The sequence below is a fragment of the Anolis sagrei genome, chromosome 7 (assembly GCF_037176765.1).
Source record: "Anolis sagrei isolate rAnoSag1 chromosome 7, rAnoSag1.mat, whole genome shotgun sequence".
NCBI classification, from domain to species: domain Eukaryota; kingdom Metazoa; phylum Chordata; class Lepidosauria; order Squamata; family Dactyloidae; genus Anolis; species Anolis sagrei.
The window spans coordinates 18,558,867-18,578,236 of record NC_090027.1 but is presented as its reverse complement, the minus strand read 5'-3'; the positions used below and the strand labels follow the sequence as shown (position 1 = coordinate 18,578,236).

At 41.1% G+C, this 19,370-nt stretch overlaps 1 protein-coding gene across 1 annotated transcript in view; it reads right to left on the bottom strand.

The window, feature by feature from the left end:
- Nucleotides 1-3,936: 3,936 nt before the first annotated feature.
- Nucleotides 3,937-19,370, bottom strand: part of DDX25 (DEAD-box helicase 25) — a 29,968-nt gene continuing 14,534 nt past the window's right edge. The window contains exons 5-12 of the mRNA XM_060787281.2: nucleotides 18,070-18,162; nucleotides 16,980-17,082; nucleotides 15,098-15,212; nucleotides 13,366-13,543; nucleotides 11,179-11,416; nucleotides 8,554-8,716; nucleotides 8,260-8,448; nucleotides 3,937-4,006 (exon numbers count right to left, since the gene is read on the bottom strand). Coding sequence (XP_060643264.2) covers nucleotides 3,945-4,006; nucleotides 8,260-8,448; nucleotides 8,554-8,716; nucleotides 11,179-11,416; nucleotides 13,366-13,543; nucleotides 15,098-15,212; nucleotides 16,980-17,082; nucleotides 18,070-18,162 — 1,141 coding nt within the window. The 3' untranslated portion in view covers nucleotides 3,937-3,944. The remainder of the gene's footprint in view (nucleotides 4,007-8,259; nucleotides 8,449-8,553; nucleotides 8,717-11,178; nucleotides 11,417-13,365; nucleotides 13,544-15,097; nucleotides 15,213-16,979; nucleotides 17,083-18,069; nucleotides 18,163-19,370) is intronic.

The following is a 19,370-nucleotide window of genomic DNA, read 5'->3' as shown; positions in this document are numbered from 1 at the left end:
TTTAGCTGTAAATCGCCTAGAGCATTCTCGGATGGAGGGCGATTAATAAGTAATTAAATATGATGATGATGATGATGATGATGATAACTTCTTCCAGCATGCTGATGGTTGTCCGCTTATCTTCCCAAGAGATCTGCAGGATTTTTCAGGCAGAGCTGATGGAATCGTTCTAGGAGTTGCATATGACGTCTGTAGACAATCCATGTTTTGCAGGCATGTAACAGGGTTGGGAGCACTTTGGTATCCCTATGGATGTCCCAGTCCTCAAACACTCTCTGCTTCATTCATAAGAATGCTGCACTTGCAGAGCTCAGGCGGTGTTGTATTTCAGTGTCAATGCTGACTTTTGTGGAGAGGTGGCTGCCAAAGTAGGTCAATTACTGAGAATAAGTGCCAAGGAAGAGCAAAAGGCTCAGGCATTTTTTACTTTTGAGATAATGGACAGCTTTGTGTTTAAGCATGGAAGAAGCTGAAATCTCCCAGTTTTCAATCTACTGAAGATGTTGGCACTGACATGCAATAACTTATTTGAAAAAGGTGCCAGATACTGTAGTTTTGGAATTTGAATTTGTATACACACACACACACTTTAAAAACACTCTGGGAGGCAAAAGATATATATATCCTTTTACTCCCAGAGTGTTTTTAAAGTAGTTACTAAGCAATTGTACCACTTTGATTTCCTAGGGCATATCGCAGGTTTGAATCTGGGGAGCGGCATGAGCTTCAACTGTTAGCCCCAGCTTCTTCCAACCTAGCAGTTCAAAAACATGCAAATGTAAGTAGATGAATAGGTACCACTCCGGCAGGAAGGTAGCAGCGCTCCATACAGTCATGCCGGCCACATGACCTTGGAGGTGTCTACGGACAATGCCGGCTCTTTGGCTTAGAAATGGAGATGAGCACCAACCGCCAGAGTCTGACACAACTGGACTTAAATATCAGGGGAAAACCTTTATTTTTAGCTATGTATGTGTGTGTGCATATATACACACACACATATACAGAAGGCAGATGTTTCCACACCTTTGCCCTAAGAAACCAGCATGGTTTTATAAAGATGTTTTTAAACAACTGATTTAAAGTAGATTTAACTGTTTTTAATGTTTGTGTATATTTCTAGTTATTTTATGTTCTGACATGGAATGCTTTCCATATATATGCTGTCCTGTGTCCCCTTTGGGGTTAAAAGGGCAGAATATACATATTTTAAGAAAATATATTAAATAAAATGATACAATTGCTTAGCAACTACTTTAAAAACACTCTGGGAGTAAAAAGAGAGAGAGAGAGAGAGAGAGAGAGAGAGAGATAGATAGATAGATAGATACTAGCCACCCCCTGCCATGCGTTGCTGTGGGCCACATGGGGGTTCTGTGTGGGAGGTTTGGCCCAATTCTATTGTTGGTGTTCAGAATGCTCTGTGATTGTAGGTGAACTATAAATCCCAGCAACTACAACTCCTGAATGCCAAGATTCTATTTTCCCCAAACTCCACCAGTGTTCACATCAGGGCATATTGAGTCTTCGTGTAAAGTTTGGTCCAGACCCATCATTGTTTGAATCCACAGTGCTCTCTGGATGTAGGTGAACTATAACTCCAAAACCAAAGGACACCGCCCACCAAACCCTTCCAGCATTTTCTGTTGGTCATGGGAGAACTGTGTGCCAAGTTTGGTTCAATTCCATCGTTGGTGGGGTTCAGAATGCTCTTTGATTGTAGGTGAACTATAAATCCCAGCAACTACAACTTCCAAATGACAAAATCAATTTTTTTTAGTGAAGGACATACATTGGGTTGTTAGATGTCTTGTGTCCAAATTTGGTGTCAATTCGTCCAGTGGTTTTTGAGTTCTGTTAATTCCACAAACGAACATTACATTTTTATTTATATAGATAGAGATCTTTTCACTCCCAGAATGTTTTAAAGTGTGTGTGTGTGTGTGTGTGTGTGTGTGTATGATTCCAGATCAGTGAAAAGATACATAGCTTTCGCAAGGCAAAGACGATTTGCCTTCATCAAAGCTCTCAATGAAAGCATTCAGTGACATCTAGAGGCAACTCACTTAATTACTTGTACTTTGTGCCATGTTTGTTTTTAAACATTCAGTTGCCTCTTGTTCATTCGTTTTACTATTTAGATCAATATAGAATACTAGCTGTCCCCTGCCACGCGTTGCTGTGGCCCAATCTGTTGATCTGGAAAATAAAATGAGAAAATTTTGGTTTCTAATATATGTAATTTCTTTCTGCTTGTGGGTAAACATTATTCATTGCTGTTTCTTTGTCAGTGTTGATGTGGAGATTGTCTGGTTTGCCTCCTCTGGAACATACAAGGTATCATTGTCCTTCTTTAAGGGTCCCTTTCAAGTCTATGATACTATATCTCTGTGTGTGTGAATCATACCTATCTATTTATCTATCTATATCTATGTCAGGACGGCTTTGATTACATTTTATTGCCTTGAAGGGAGTTGGATTTCTATTGGTCATAGGGGTTATGTATGGGAAGTTTGCCTTGATTCTGTCGTTCGTGGGGTTCAGAACGCTCTTTGATTGTAGGTGAACTGTGAATCCCAGTGACTACAACTCCCAAACGTCAAGGTCTATTTCCCCCAAACTCCATCTGTGTTCATATTTGGGCGTATTGAGTGCTTGTGCCAAGTTTGGTCCAGATCCATCATTGTTTGAGTCCACAGTGCTCTCTGGATGTAGGTGAACTACAACTCCCAAACTCAAGGTCAATGCCCACCAAACCCTTCCAGTATTTTCTGTTGGCTATGGGAGTTCTGTGTGCCAGGCTTGGTTCAATTCCATCACTGGTGGAGTTCAGAATGCTCTTGGATTGCAGGTGAACTATACATCTCAGAAACTACAACTCCCAAATGTCAAGGTCTATTTTCCCCAAACTCCATCTGTGTTCATATTTGAGTGTATTGAGTGCTTGTGCCAAGTTTGGTCCAGATCCATCCTTGTTTGAGTCCACAGTGCTCTCTGGATGGAGGTGAACTACAACTCCCATACTCAAGGTCAATGCCCACCAAACCCTTCCAGTATTTTCCCCAAACACCACAAGTCTTCACATTTGGTCACATTGGGTATGGTCCTGATTCATTATTGCCAAGCTTGGTCCTAATCCATTATTGTTTGAGTCCACAATGCTCTCCGGATGTAGGTGAACTACAACTCCCAAACTGAAGGTCAATGCCCACCAAACCCTTCCAGTATTTTCTGTTGGTCATGGGAGTTCTGTGTGCCAAATTTGGTTCAATTCCATCATTGATGGAGTTCAGAATGCTCTTTGATTGTAGGTGAACTATAAATCCCAGCAACTACAATTCCCAAATGACAAAATCATAATATTTTGAATGATGGTCATTCCTTGTGTTGTGAGACGTTTTGTTGCCAAATTTGGTGTGATTTCGTTCATTTGTTCTTTTGTTTTTAAGGTACTCATTATGACTAGAGCATTTTTTGGAGTACTTGGAAGAGACCCCATGGGCCATCCAGTCCAACCCCCTGCCAAGAAGCAGGAAAATCACATTCAAAGCACCCTCAACAGATGGCCATCCAGCCTCTTTTTAAAAGCCTCCAAAGAAGGAGTCTCTACTTCTGGAATACAATGGAGTTAAAACACATTTGGCAGGGGGTAAACGGGCATTCCCAGGGGGTAAACGGGCATTCCCATTTTATCTTGCCTGTGAGATAAAAGCAGGAGAATAATAATAATAATAATAATAATAATAATAATAATAATAATAATAGATTATTCCTGGGAAAAAAACACACAAACAAAAGTCATATTCTAAGCAATGTCATCTTATTGTAGAACATATGGAGATTAGATATACTACAATAGATCTAATGTTTCAAAGAAAGCCCAACCATCTGAAAAAGTGCTTTTAACCAAATGACAGAATTGAGAGGGGGGGGGGGGGGGGGAATCAGTCTTCTGTATTTTCCAGTGCTTCTATATCTTCAGGATCAAGTTTCTTTATAACGATCTCTAAGAAGGAAAGAGAGAAAGAAAGACGTTAACAATAGTAATAATAATAATAATAATAATAATAATAATAATAATACTTCATTTGTAGTATTATCTATCTCCCCATGGGGACTCAGGCTGGCTTCCAACATAGTAACAGGCAAACATTCAATGCCTATATAAACAATGCAGAGCTAGATATAGATCTATAATTATATATACTAATTTAACATATACATTTCTCCCTGAAACATTTGCAAATCCTCTTTCTCTCTATGTGCATTTCCCTCCTGCAATATTTGCAAGCCCTATATATCTATGTTTATATCTATCTAGGCATCTCTCTCTCCCCATATATATGTGTGTGTGTGTGTGTGCATTTCCCCTGCAATATTTGCAAGCCCTATATATCTATATTCATATCTATCTATACATGTCTCTCTATACTTGTGTATGCATTTCCTCTGTGATATTTGCAAGCCTATATATCTTCATATATATCTATCTCAACATCTCTCTCGCTATAGATAATTATGTCTATATAGAATTTGCAAAGACTTACAAACATGTGAGGGGAAAATAATATTTGCAACCTATATATCTACATATATATCTATCTATCTCAACATCTCTCTTGCTATAGATCATTATATCTATATAGAATTTGCAAAGACTTGCAAACATGTGAGGGGAAAATAATATTTGCAAGCCTATATATCTACATATATTTCTATCTATCTCGACACCTCTCTCGCTATAGATAATTATGTCTATATAGAATTTGCAAAGACTTGCAAACATGTGAGGGGAAAATAATATTTGCAAGCCTATATATCTGCATATATATCTATCTATCTCGACATCTCTCTTGCTATAGATAATTATATCTATATAGAATTTGCAAAGACTTGCAAACATGTGAGGGGAAAATAATATTTGCAACCTATATATCTACATATATATCTATCTATCTCGACATCTCTCTTGCTATAGATAATTATATCTATGTAGAATTTGCAAAGACTTGCAAACATGTGAGGGGAAAATAATATTTGCAACCTATATATCTACATATATATCTATCTATCTCGACATCTCTCTTGCTATAGATAATTATATCTATATAGAATTTGCAAAGACTTGCAAACATGTGAGGGGAAAATAATATTTGCAAGCCTATATATCTATATATCTATCTATGTTGACATCTCTCTTGCTATAGATAATTATATCTATATAGAATTTGCAAAGACTTGCAAACATGTGAGGGGAAAATAATATTTGCAAGCCTATATATCTATATATCTATCTATGTTGACATCTCTCTTGCTATAGATAATTATATCTATATAGAATTTGCAAAGACTTGCAAACATGTGAGGGGAAAATAATATTTGCAAACCTATATATCTACATATATATCTATCTATCTCGACATCTCTCTTGCTATGGATAATTATATCTATATAGAATTTGCAAAGACTTGCAAACATGTGAGGGGAAAATAATATTTGCAAGCCTATATATCTACATATATATCTATCTCGACATCTCTCTTGCTATAGATAATTATATCTATATAGAATTTGCAAAGACTTGCAAACATGTGAGGGGAAAATAATATTTGCAAACCTATATATCTACATATATATCTATCTATCTCGACATCTCTCTTGCTATGGATAATTATATCTATATAGAATTTGCAAAGACTTGCAAACATGTGAGGGGAAAATAATATTTGCAAGCCTATATATCTACATATATATCTATCTCGACATCTCTCTTGCTATAGATAATTATATCTATATAGAATTTGCAAAGACTTGCAAACATGTGAGGGGAAAATAATATTTGCAAACCTATATATCTACATATATATCTATCTATCTCGACATCTCTCTTGCTATAGATAATTATATCTATATAGAATTTGCAAAGACTTGCAAACATGTGAGGGGAAAATAATATTTGCAAACCTATATATCTACATATATATCTATCTATCTCGACATCTCTCTTGCTATGGATAATTATATCTATATAGAATTTGCAAAGACTTGCAAACATGTGAGGGGAAAATAATATTTGCAAGCCTATATATCTACATATATATCTATCTATCTCGACATCTCTCTTGCTATAGATAATTATATCTATATAGAATTTACAAAGACTTGCAAACATGTGAGGGGAAAATGCTTATGTGTGTGTGTGTGTGTGTGTAGACACATATACATACACACACCGATAGACAGATATATGTTGTTGTTCATTTGTTCAGTCGTTTTTGACTCTTAGTGACCTCATGGACCAGCCCACACCAGAGCTCCCTGTCCACCATTACCACCCCCAGCTCCTTCAAGGTCAATGCAGTCACTTCAAGGATGCCATCCATCCATCTTGCCCTTGGTCGGCCCCTCTTCCTTTTTCCTTCCATTTTTTACGAATTTTTTTGTTTGACAGACATAGATCGGATTAGAATGTGTTTTGCTGCAAATTTGGTGTAATTTTGTCCAGTGGTTTTTGAGTTCTGTTAATCCCACAAACGAACATTACATTTTTATTTATATAGATAACTAGCTGTCCCCTGCCACGCGTTGCTGTGGCCCAGTGTTCTGGAAAATAAAGGGAATGAGAAAGTGTTGGTTTCTAATATATGTAATTTCTTTCTGCTTGTGGGTAAACAGTATTGCTGTTTCTTTGTCAGTGTTGATGTGGAGAGTGTCTGGTTTGCCCTCCCTGGAACATGCAACATATCATTGTCCTGTTTTAAGGGTCCCTTTCAAATCTATGATACTATATCTGTGTGCTTGTGAATCATGTCTGTCTGTCTGTCTGTCTGTCTGTCTGTCTGTCTGTCTGTCTGTCTGTCTGTCTATCTATCTATCTATCTATCTATCTATCTATCTATCTATATCTATGGCTGGATGGCTCTTTGTCAGGAGAACTTTGATTACGTTTTATTGCCCTGATGAAGGGAATTGGATTGGATGGCTTTAAGTATTTTCTGTTGGTCATGGGAGTTCTGTGTGGAAAGTCTGCCCTGATTCTGTCGTTCGTGGGGTTCAGAATGCCCTTTGATTGTAGGTGAACTGTGAATCCCAGTGACTACAACTCCCAAATGTTAAGGTCTATTTCTCCCAAACTCCACCTGTGTTCATAGTTGGGCGTATTGAGTGCTTGTGCCAAGTTGGGTCCAGATCCATCATTGTTTGAGTCCACAGTGCTTTCTGGATGTAGGTGAACTACAACTCCCAAACTCAAGGTCAATGCCCACCAAACCCTTCCAGTATTTTCTGTTGGTCTTGGGAGTTCTGTGTGCCAAGTTTGGTTCAATTCCATCATTGATGGAGTTCAGAATGCTCTTTGATTGTAGTTGAACTATAAATCCCAGGAACTACAACTCCCAAATGACAAAATCATATTTTTTTGAGTGATGGTCACTCCCTATACGGTTCCGGCCCAGTGTATTTGTCCGAATGGATCTCCCTCTACATCCCATCTCGAAATTTGAGATCGTCTGGGGAGGCCCTGCTCTCGACCCCGCCTCTATCACAAGTGAGGCTGGCGGGGACGAGGAGCAGGGCCTTCTCAGTGGTGGCCCCTCACCTGTGGAACTCACTCCCCGGGGAGATTAGATCAGCGACTTCCCTTTTGACGTTCAGGAAAAAACTGAAGACCTGGATATGGGACCAAGCTTTTGGACATTCTGGCAGCTAAGGAAAGATCTGACGATAAACATGGGCGAACGGAATGGAATGGATAAACGGACTTTGAACACTGAGCATGAGATTGTTTTGCTATTTTACTATGTATTAATGTTTTTAACTTGTTAATTGTTTAAATTGCTTTTATGTATTGTTTGTTCATTGATTTAGGCATCAAATTGTGCCTTCGTTTGTAAGCCGCCCTGAGTCCCCCCTCGGGGGTGAGAAGGGCGGGGTAGAAGTAATTGAAATAAATAAATAAATAAATAAAACTTGTGTTGTGCGACATTTTGTTGCCAAATTTGGTGTGATTTCGTTCATTGGCTCTTTGGTTTTTAAGGAACTCATTATGCACAGAGCATTTTATATATATATAGATGTAATGAATTAACTAGAGGAAGTCGTAGTATAGAACTGACACAGCTGTATTATAAACAACACTATGTAAATGATAGGGTAGGGATGGGGGAGTATAGCTCTGGGAATAGATGATGTATTGTAGCAAGACAACAGTGCTATATGAAACATGTGAAATTAAATGTCAGGAGAAATACAATTACTTACTGAAATGCTCTTCAATTGAGAATAGAAGAGGTAAGTTGTGCTTTTCAACCATGTTGAACGCTATGCCTTTCTTCCCAAAGCGACCCGTCCGCCCAATGCGGTGCAGGTAAGTCTCAAAATCAGCAAGATACATCGCTTTGGTTGGCAGACTGAAGTTGACCACGATTGTGACTTGCTTCACATCAATACCTACAAGGTAGCGTATAAACATGGTGACCTTTTGCTGAAACAACCTGCACTAAAGCAGCGAGTCATGAGCATGTCCAAAAAATTTTGGCTTCTGCAAAACCCTACCTCTGGCACAGACGTTGGTCGAGATGAGGACTTTGTCCTTCCCATCCCGAAAGTTCTGGATCACCTCCGCCCTTTGCTCAACAGTCAGCTCCCCACTCAGCAGTGACACTTGGTGGCCATCTTTTGTCAAGGACCAGTAGAGCCAGCTGGCATTTTTACGTGTCTAATAAAGAAACATAGGAAATAAAGGTATGGAAAATGTCATGGTCACACTTTTGCTAGCTCCCTTAATCTGGCCTAGCTTTTTTATTATTTATTTATTTACTATACTTGTATACCGCCACTCTCAGCCTGGAGGCAACACGAGGCGGTTTACATTTGGCAATCAATGCCCCACAAGATAAAATACAATAAAAAACAATTACATATAGTATAAACTATATAAAAACAATAAACAATTAAAATAAAATACAGTTCTCGGCGTCTCATCATTAATATCATTTTCCATCACATTGTCCTGTTGTTCCATGAGTCTCTGGAGAGACTTATTTTGTGTAGGATTATGGAAAAAATAGACCCCTGTCTGATTCCACAGCAAGCTGGCTTCAGGAAAGGCAAAAGCTGCACATCGCAAGTGCTGAACCTGACTCAGCACATAGAAGATGGCTTTGAAAGGCAGCAGATCACAGGAGCTGTCTTCATAGACCTGTCAGCAGCACCTATGATACTGTGAGCCACCGCCGCCTCCTGAGAAAAATGTATAATATCACAAAGGACTACCACCTCACCAGCCTCATAGGAAACCTGCTACAAAACAGGAGCTTTTTTGTTGAGTTCCAGGGCCAGAGAAGCAGATGGCGGAAACAGAAGAACGGTCTGCCTCAGGGGAGCGTGCTTGCTCCATCCATGTTCAACATCTACACAAATGACCAGCCACTGCCAGAAGGGACAGAGAGTTTCATCTATGCTGATGATCGTGCCATTACCGCTCAAGCAGGGAGCCTTGAGATGGTTGAACAGAAGCTCTCCGAAGCTCTAGGTGCTCTAACTGCCTACTACAGGGGAAACCACCTGATCCCTAATCCATCTAAAACACAGACATGAGCCTTTCACCTTAAGAACAGACAAGCATCCCGAGTTCTGAGGATTACCTGGGAAGGAATCCCACTGGAGCATTGCAGCACACCCAAATACCTGGGAGTCACTCTGGACCGTGCTCTTACCTACATGAAGCACTGCCTGAACAAGCAAAAAGTGGGCACTAGAAGCAGTATCATACGAAACCTGACTGGCACAACCTGGGAATCACAACCAGACACAGTGAAGACATCTGCCCTTGTGCTATGCTACTCTGCTGCTGAGAACGCATGCCCAGTGTGGAACACATCTCACCACGCTAAAACAGTGGATGTGGCTCTTAATGAGACATGCCGCATTATCCCAGGATGTCTGTGCCCTACACCACTGGAGAAATTACACTGCTTAGCTAGTATTGCACCACCTGACATCCGCAGGGAAGTAGCAGCCAATAGTGAAAAGACCAAGGCACAGTGACATCTCCAGCTCATCCCTTGTTTGGTTATCAGCCAGCACATCAACGACTTAAATCAAGAAATAGTTTTCTTAGATCTACAGAGACACTCGCTGGAACACCTCAGCAAGCGAGAGTCCAAAAGTAGCAGGCTCAAACCCAGAACCTCAATCCATGGGTGATACCAGATGAAAGACTCCCTCCTGGGCACACAGAAGACTGGGCGATTTGGAAGGTGCTGAACAGACTGCGCTCTGGCACCACGAGATGCAGAGCCAACCTCAAGAAATGGGGCCACAAAGTGGAGTTCACGACATTCGAGTGTGGAGAGGAGCAAACCACTGACCACCTGCTGCAATGCAACCTGAGCCCTGCCACATTCACAATGGAGGACCTCCTTGCGGCAACATCAGAAGCACTCCAAGTGGCCAGATACTGGTCAAAGAACATTTAATCAACTACCGAACTTGCAAATTTTGTGTTTTATCTGTTTGTTTTGTTCTGTTAGAAATGTAATGCTATTGACTGGTTGCCCTGACACGACAAATAAATAGTGCAGCAATGTCTGCAATGCCACACATTTCCTGCCCCGATTCATATCGACCTTGCCCTGCATCAAAACATGTTTGGAGAATTTGCCCTTAATTCCCTTATTTCCTTTTCCTCAAAAAAACAAACAAAAAACACACACACATACCATAAACAGAAGTAACCAATGTGCAACTACTCTGCTCTTCTGGTTGCCTAATAAATTATTATTATTATTATTTATACCCCCGCCACCATCTCCCCCAAAGAGGACTCGGAGCAGCTTACATGAGGCCAAGCCCGAACAACAAATTACAATAAAATAAAATACAAATTGCAATAAAATAAACAACATAGCATTAAAGTATAAAACATATAAGCATATAAACAATATACACAAAACATTGGGGGGGGGGAGCAGTAAACCAGTCATAATGACTCTGAGCGGGCCGCATTTACATAAAATGATTTAAAAATTCAGGGTGAGATAAAGAAGCAGAATTATTTGTAAGGGAGAACTCATAGAGAGACAGGGAAATATTGTGAAGTTGAAGTCCCCTAAACCTATCCCCAAACCTTTGCTCTGAATTCTCTGTCAACACCATCCAAGTTATGCAGAATCTTACCTGGCAGAAGATAATCGCCTGGCCAATAGTGATGCTGCCATAAATGTTGCACAAAGCTCTGTATTTATCTTCAATGTTCTCACACTGAAAGTAATACTGTCTGATATTCTCGAGAGTCAGCTCCTCTCGGCGGAGCTTAATGATGTTTGGGTCAGGGACAATGCGCGTAGCAAACTGCAGCACAGGGTCCTCAAAAGTTGCGGAGAAGAGGAGCATCTGGCAGTCTTCTGATAATGCCCTGAGTAGGGGGAAAAAAGGTTCAAAGGCAGTTATATTTATGAACCCTCTGCTCCAAGTTCCCAATAAACAAATAAACTCATCAAGTATAGTTCTGTTTGCACATGATATCCGTGCATTATCTCCAGTTATGGTCAGTAAAGATTCCTGTATCAAAGACTTAGTCAGTTGGTGATAATATTATTAAAATAGATCAGTTGTTGGCAACTAATGAAATTTATAGTGCTGCTACACCTCCAAAGGGTTGTAAAAGTCCACACCATTCTCCACTGGCTGTCCCTCCAAAACAAAAAAAATATTTTTCTCACCAACATACTCCAAATTGAGGGGATTTTTGCATGTTTGCACTTTCTTGTGGACCATTTTAAATTTAGGATAGGTCTTTTTTCTACAGGAATCAATTTCTAGGTCTTTTCCTGTAAGAAAAAAAGCCCTCTCTTGAGCCTAAAATGGTTAGAGGTGGCCAAAATGTTGCAAAATTTTCTTTAATACTGCAAGACAAAATGCATATTTGATAGCGGGGGGTGGGGGGTGGGGGGTGGAAACCTCTGATGAAACAAATGGACTTGATATCATGGTAGCTTCCTCTGTTCGAGGCCTCTGTGTCAACTCCTGTTTTTTTGGTGTTGCCGTGTGTCTTCAAGTTGTTTCCAACTTATGGTGACTCTAAAGGAGGCCTGAACAACATGTGGCCTTCCAGGTGTGTTGAACTTGCACACACCCCACCCCAGGGTTGGGTGAAGGGAGGAGGTGAACCATGAGAAGGCCAGCAACTCTCCTACTTGGGCTCCACATCCCCCCTTTCACTCCCCCCAAACCCTTTAAAAACCCTTACAAACTGTCCCGGAGGAAGGAGGGGAAAGAAAGGGAAAGGAGAGAAGAAAGGAAGAAAAGGATTGGTGAAGAGAAGATTAGATTATGAATGGAAGGAAAGGTAGAAGTAAAGAAAAAGGAAGGGAAAGGAGTCAGGGATGGGAGAGGAAAGGAAAGGAAAGGAAGAGGCAGGGAAGAAAGAAAGAAAGAAAGAAAGAAAGAAAGAAAGAGGGAAACTAGTGAATGGAAGCGAAGAATATCAAATCAGAGAGTCCTAGAGTTGGGAGACACCTGGTGGGCCATCCAGGCCAACCCCATTCTGTGAAGAAGCAAGAAAATCACATTCAAAGCACCCCAACAGATGGCCACCCAGCCTCTGTTTCAAAGAGGCTTTTTGAGTGTTTTGGCCAGCATGATTATAACTGAAAAGCCTTGCAGCTTCAGTGGTTACTTCTCATTACTTTATTTTCCATACCACCTTGCACCTTAACAGCCTGGCTTCTACTAGCCAGCAGGAAACCTTTGGTGTGAATCATAGAATCATAGAATCAAAGAGTTGGAAGAGACCTCATGGGCCATCCAGTCCAACCCCCTACCAAGAAGCTGGAATATTGCATTCAAATCACCCCTGACAGATGGCCATCCAGCCTCTGTTTAAAAGCTTCCAAAGAAGGAGCCTCCACCACACTCCGGGGCAGAGAGTTCCACTGCTAAACGGCTCTCACAGTCAGGAAGTTCTTCCTCATGTTCAAATGGAGCTAGGGAGGAGTTCCCTAGCTCAGATTGCTTCATGTCTGCAAATCCTGTTTTCTGAGGGCCACAGCAATGCGTGGCCGGGTACAGCTAGCAAATAAATAAATAAATAAATAAATAATACAACACTCAAGCCACTACACCACATTGGCTCTTGCTGGATTTGCTTTAAATTAAGTGTATAGTTTACACTTGACACCGCTTTTCTGCTGGAAGGCATTACAAAACATTTGCCCTTCCTAAGAAAAGCAAGCTTTATTGGTGCACACATTTCTTTTTTCAAAAGCCTCCCTTCTCGTCAAAAGAAACACATGTAGCATTTTATGCAAGGAGTAAACTTATTTCTTCAGAACCTTTTAAAACAGCAAGGTAAACAACATTTACCTTTGAATACGGACAGATTGGTCTGTGAAATTTTGTTTGCTCATCAAGACATCGGCTTCATCCAGCACAAACACTCTTATTTTTCGCACATCCATAAATTTGAGCTTGAAACACCAATCGAGCAGGCTGCCCGGGGTTCCAATCACTATTTGTTCTTCTACTACACTCCCTCTTAGCACTAGAGAGAAGAAAGTTAAAGGAAAGGGGTTTTTAATGCTATGCTTTTAACTACTAAAAGGGCTGCTGCAAGAAATGGAGACTACTGTAGAACTAAGTATGAGATGCTACCAAATATATATATTACTAGCTGTACCTGCCAGGCGTTGCTGTGGCCAACCTTCCCTCCCTCTTTCTCTCCTTTTTTCCTATCTTTCCTTCCCTCCCTCTTTCATGCCTTCCCTCTTTTTCTTTCTTTTCCTTTCCCTTCTTCTTTCTTCCTTTTCTACATGTTTCTTTTCTCACCTCTTTTGCTCTTTGGTTCCACCCTTCCTTGTTTCTTTCCTTCCTTCCCTCCCTCTTTCTCTCTTTCGTTCCTTCTCTCCTTCCTCCCCTCTTTCACTTTATTTCATTCTCTCCCTCCTTCCTTCTCTACTCTTCTTTCTTTCCTTCTTTATATCCTTCCCTCCTTCTTTCCCTCCTTCTCTCCTTCCTTCCTTCTCTACCCTTTTCTTTCCTTCCTTCTCTCCTTCCCTCTTTCTCTCCCTCCTTCTCTTCCTCCTTCTCTCCTTCCTTCCTTCTCTACCCTGCTTTTTTTCTTTCCTTCTCTCCTTCTTTTCCTTCTTCTCTCACAGTTTCTATCCTTCCTTCTTCCTTCCTTCTTTACCTTTCTTTCTTTCCTTCTTTCTCTCCTTCCCTCCTTCTTTCCCTTCTCTCCCTCCTTCTCTCCTTCCTTCCGTGGGGGGCGTGGCCAGGGGAAGAAGGAGGAGAGGCAGGAGGTAAGGTTGGGGTATGGCCTTCCGTGGGGGGCGGGGCGGGGGAGGGAGGGGCCGTGGCGTGACCATGGGGGCGTGGCCAGGGAGGGAGGGGTGTGAACGTGGGGGGCGTGTCTTGCGTGGAGGGTGCGTTGGCCGGCCGGCCATGTGCGCGCGCCGGGGATTTGCAGCGGGGCGGCTTTGCGCATGCTCAGTTGGTTTTTGTTATTGTGAGTGTGTCCAAATGTTGTTTAGAATTTTGAATCGGTTTGTGCATACCTTGTGGGTTGAGGTATGTGCATGGTACATTTGGTTAATTTTCATCAGGGTTTTTTTGAGTTTTGCTGTCCCGTTGGACGCCCTTTCTCTTTTTATATATATAGATAGCAAAAGTAGCTAAGGGGGATTCTATAACAGGGCTTCTTAAACATTTCCCATTTGTGACCCCTTTCTGTCTGAAAGGTTTTTATGAGACCCCAGGTATATAGCTATAAAAATAGGTATTAAAAATCAAACATTCACTAATTACAAATCACCATTTTCAAGGCTTGCTAAACAGGCTGGCTTTCCTTTTCATGAAGTACAGCTGAAGAATTTTCTGCAGAGTCTATTGTCAACACTGCAAGTCACAGCTAACCATTTTGTGTAAATGAGTAGCATTCAGAAACCTTTTACTATTGCCAATGTTTTTCCCAATACTGAGCTAAGGGGAACTCATGTGGGGTCAGGACCCATGGTTTAAGAAGCAGTGTTCTATAACATACAAGTTTAAATGTTAGGCAGAAAGACAGACGTATAAATGCATTAAAGAAGGGTCTTACATCTGTTCCCTCGAACAGCATACGTAACTCTTATGTTGTCACAGAACTGTCCCATTTTCTCAACTACTCGTCCAGTTTGCAGAGCCAATTCATAGGTGGGGGCCACACAGAGGCACTTCGGGATGAAAGCACAAAATAGAATGAGACAAAGAGGTCAAGCAAGTTTTGAACACTATTTTTCAGCCTTCAAAATGGTCCAAACTGCTGCTCTGCAAGGTGTTGCAAAACCCTTGCTAAGTAAAGGTTTCTCCATTAATTCTAGCCGTGTCTGACTCTGGGGGGTGGTGCTCATCTCCATTCCTAAGCCGAAGAGCCAGCATTGTCCGTAGACACCTCCAAGAACATGTGGCAAGCATGACTCCATGGAGTACCATTACCTTCCCGCCAAAGTGGGCTGTATGGCCATGCACCAGAAGCATTCTCTCCTGACGTTTCACCCACATCTATGGCAGGCATTCTCAGAGGTTGAGCGATATGCTGGAAACTAGGCAAGTGAGGTTTATATATCTATGGAAAGTCCACGGTAAGAGGAAGAATTTTTGTCTGCTTGAGGCAAGTGTTAATGTTGCAAACAAAGAGCAACACTGAAAAAAGCATGGGAATTCCAGACAAGAATCAGCCAGGGCCAGCTAACACCCCCTAACAAAGGAATCCCCCAGGCAGCAACCAGTCAGGCTTTGAAGCTACAAGGCCATTAAATGCTAATTAAGGTGCTCATTTGCAACATTCACACTTGCTTCAAGCAGGTAAGAGTTCTTTCTTCCACCCTGGACAATCCAGAGATATAAAAACCTCACTTGCTTAGTTTCCAACAGACCCCTCAACCTCTGAGGATGCCTGCCATAGATGTAGGTGAAATGTTAGAAGAGAATGCTTCTGGAACATTGCCAGACAGCCTGGAAAACTCACAGCAACCTATGTCAGATATGTTTGAAATTCTCGGGAGCAAACAATTGAAGCAACTTACAACAAGTTAAATGTATTGTCGAAGGCTTTCAAGGCCGGAATCACTGGGTTGTTATGATAATGGAGACAGCTACTATGACTGTATAATTAATGTTATTGGGTTGTTGTAACTTTTTCGGGCTATATGGCCCTGTTCTAGAGGCATTCTCTCCTGACGTTTTGCCTGCATCTATGGCAAGCATCCTCAGAGGTAGTGAGGTCTCACATATATAATGCCTCCAGAACATGACCATATAGCCCGAAAAAAACCTACAACAACTCAATAACATTAATTATACAGTCATAGTAGCTGATTCCATTATCATAACAATCATCATAAGGTCTAATTCAATGTCAAAGTGTTGTTGTGCCTGCTAGCCAAGAGCCTCATTCCAAAACCATGATTTCGGTTTTTTCCTAAAGGAAAGGAGGGAGGACGGCGATCTAATCTCACTGGGGAGCGAATTCCACAAGCGGGGTCACCGCTGAGAAGGCCCCGTCCCTTGTCCCCACCAGACGTGTTTGTGAGGCTGATGGGACCGAGAGCAGGGCCTCCCCGGCAAATCTTAAAGTACGAGGTGGAACGTAGAGGGGGATACGTTCAGACAGGTAAGCTGGGCCTGAGTCATATAAGGCTTTATAGGCCAAGACCAGCACTTTGAATTGTGCTCGGAAATGGACCGGCAGCCAGTGGAGTTGACATAGCAGGGGGTGGGGGTGTGCTTCCTGTATGGTGCTCCAGTGAGCAATCTGGTTGCTGCTCGTTGGACTAGTTGAAGTTTCCGAACAGCAACCTTGCCTAGATAGTAAACGTGGCAAAGTCTTTATAGAATGCAAGGGACCAGCCATTGCTTGGGTTAATAATGATTTTAGGGAAGGTTACAGGCTGGATTAAGTGCATCGAGGCTGTTTCCAAAGTGAATGGTGTTTATGTTACCTGTGGAAATCTCTGTTTTGGATTTACTCTGCTCAGCATTGCCAGAACAAAAGCAGCCGTTTTGCCTGTCCCTGACTGACTTTGTGCTATAAGATTTTGGGGTCTGAAATAACAGAATCAAATGGGTATTAATGCAAAGTAATGGCAACAGTTCAATCATAGAAAAGAGTAGAAGGATTATATAGTACATTCTTGTTTTTTTAAGGAAATAATTAAGAGTAAAGTTCCTAAATAAGACAGAAGCAGTATTTAAAGAAACAGTGAAAAGACAAGCAGCATAGTTCAAGACATACTTAAATATAAAAATAAGGAATGTATGGAAGAAAATGCAACATTACTACTTATTGTGAAGGCTCTTCCTCTGTAATGGATGGAGAATATCCTCAGGTGGGTAATCCTATCCCACTCTTTGAGAGGTAAGACAAATTCAGATTAGATTCAACTATATATTTGAGTGGGAGATAGCCCTTCTAATCAAGGAAACAAATCCCAGACAGGAAAAATGAAGACACCAAGAAAAAAAACTTTTTTTGGTTGGGCTATGTTATTATCAGTGGATTTTGTTAATGCTTGTGTAAATTGGGAGGGGGCTGAGGTTGAAAAAAATACAAAAAATGGAGTGTGACACCCAAGAAACTGTCCCTAATGACTATTAATAATAATAATAATAATAATAATAATAATAATAATAATCAACTTTGGGGAACTAAACAGGGTCTTACAAAGGGCTGCTTTCCCATTACAACTGATGTGTGGCAACAGAAGATAATAATAATAATAATAATAATAATAATAATAATAACAACATGGGAATTTGCTTTAAGTGTTGTATTGTTGTGTTATGTTTTGAGGCCTCGGCCTTTGTAAGCCGCATCAAGTCCTTCGGGAGATGCTAGCGGGGTACAAATAAAGTTAATAATAATAATAATAATTAATAACTTCCTTTCTTCCTTCTCTCCCTCTCGTGGACCTTATTTTAGGTCTCATGGCCCACTAATCAGGGCCCACGGGTTAGGAACCACTGGTCTAACGAATGCAGATGCCTCCCACGCCATTAACACAAGTAAGAGTTTCCTTTAAACCAACTCACGGATCAGCCAGAATCATCGGTAGTGCAGTTTCTTGTATCTTGGATGGTCTATTGAAGCCCATGGCATAAACACCATGCAGCAATTCAGGTTTTCTGTTAAAATGACAAATATGGAAGTTTTTACAGCCATCTAACTCAGCCATCTACCTCTGAGGAACATTCAAAAATTCTCTGGAAGGATCCCTACTCTCCAGGGTAGGGCCTTAAAGGGATGTGGCCTACATATACTTTCCTAATTATGAGAATGGTAGTCATTAAAACTATACTTTGAAAAACACAGATAGAAAGGTCAGAATGGAAGGAGATTGTTAAGATGCTTAGTTTCATACAAAGCTAATCACAAACATAGAATGGAAGGACTTTATTGTCATTGTTCAATGAAATTAAATGCTGTTGTTGAAGGCTTTCATGGCCAGAATGGGTCCTCCAGGTCAGATCCTCCTTAACAGTTTTTTTTTTTTTGTCGTGTCAGGAGTGACTTGAGAAACTGCAAGTCGCTTCTGGTGTGAGAGAATTGGCCGTCTGCAAGGACGTTGCCCAGGGGATGCCCGGATGATTTTTGATGTTTTTATCATCCTTGTGGGAGGCTTCTCTCATGTCCCCGCATGAGGAGCTGGAGCTGATAGAGGGAGCTCATCCACCCATCCCCGGATTCGAACCTGCGACCTGTCGGTCTTCAGTCCTGCCGGCACAGGGGTTTAACCCACTGCGCCACCAGGGGCTCCTTCCTTAACAGTGACACCCAGGAACTTAAAACAAGTGGCCACCTGCTCCACTTGGTTTCCATTTTATTTACTTACATATTTATTTACTGTATTTGTCTACCGCCTTTCTCAGCCCGTAGGCGACTAAAGGCAGTTAACAGGGTAAAATTCAATGCTTACAATATCATAAATACAATTAAAAACATAACATATAATAAAAATTAAACATATCAATAAAATATAAATTCATAGTGTCGCCTTGTTAAAAACGTTGTCCGGTCTCATTGTCGTCGTTCCAATTTTCTATGTCAGTTACTCTGCATTTGGAAATTTTTGTTCAAAAAGCCATGTCTTGACTTTTTTCCCGGAATGTTAAAAGGGAGGTGACCGATCTAATATCTATAGGGAGGGCGTTCCACAGCCGAGGGGCCACCACCAAGAAGGCCCTGTCTCTCGTATCCACCAAACGTACTTGTGATGAAGGCAATAACAAGATCAGGGCCTCCCCAGATGATCTTAAGGTCCTAGATGGTTCATAAGGGGAGATGCATTCAGACATGTAAGTTGGGCCAGAACCATTTAGGGCTTTATAGGCTA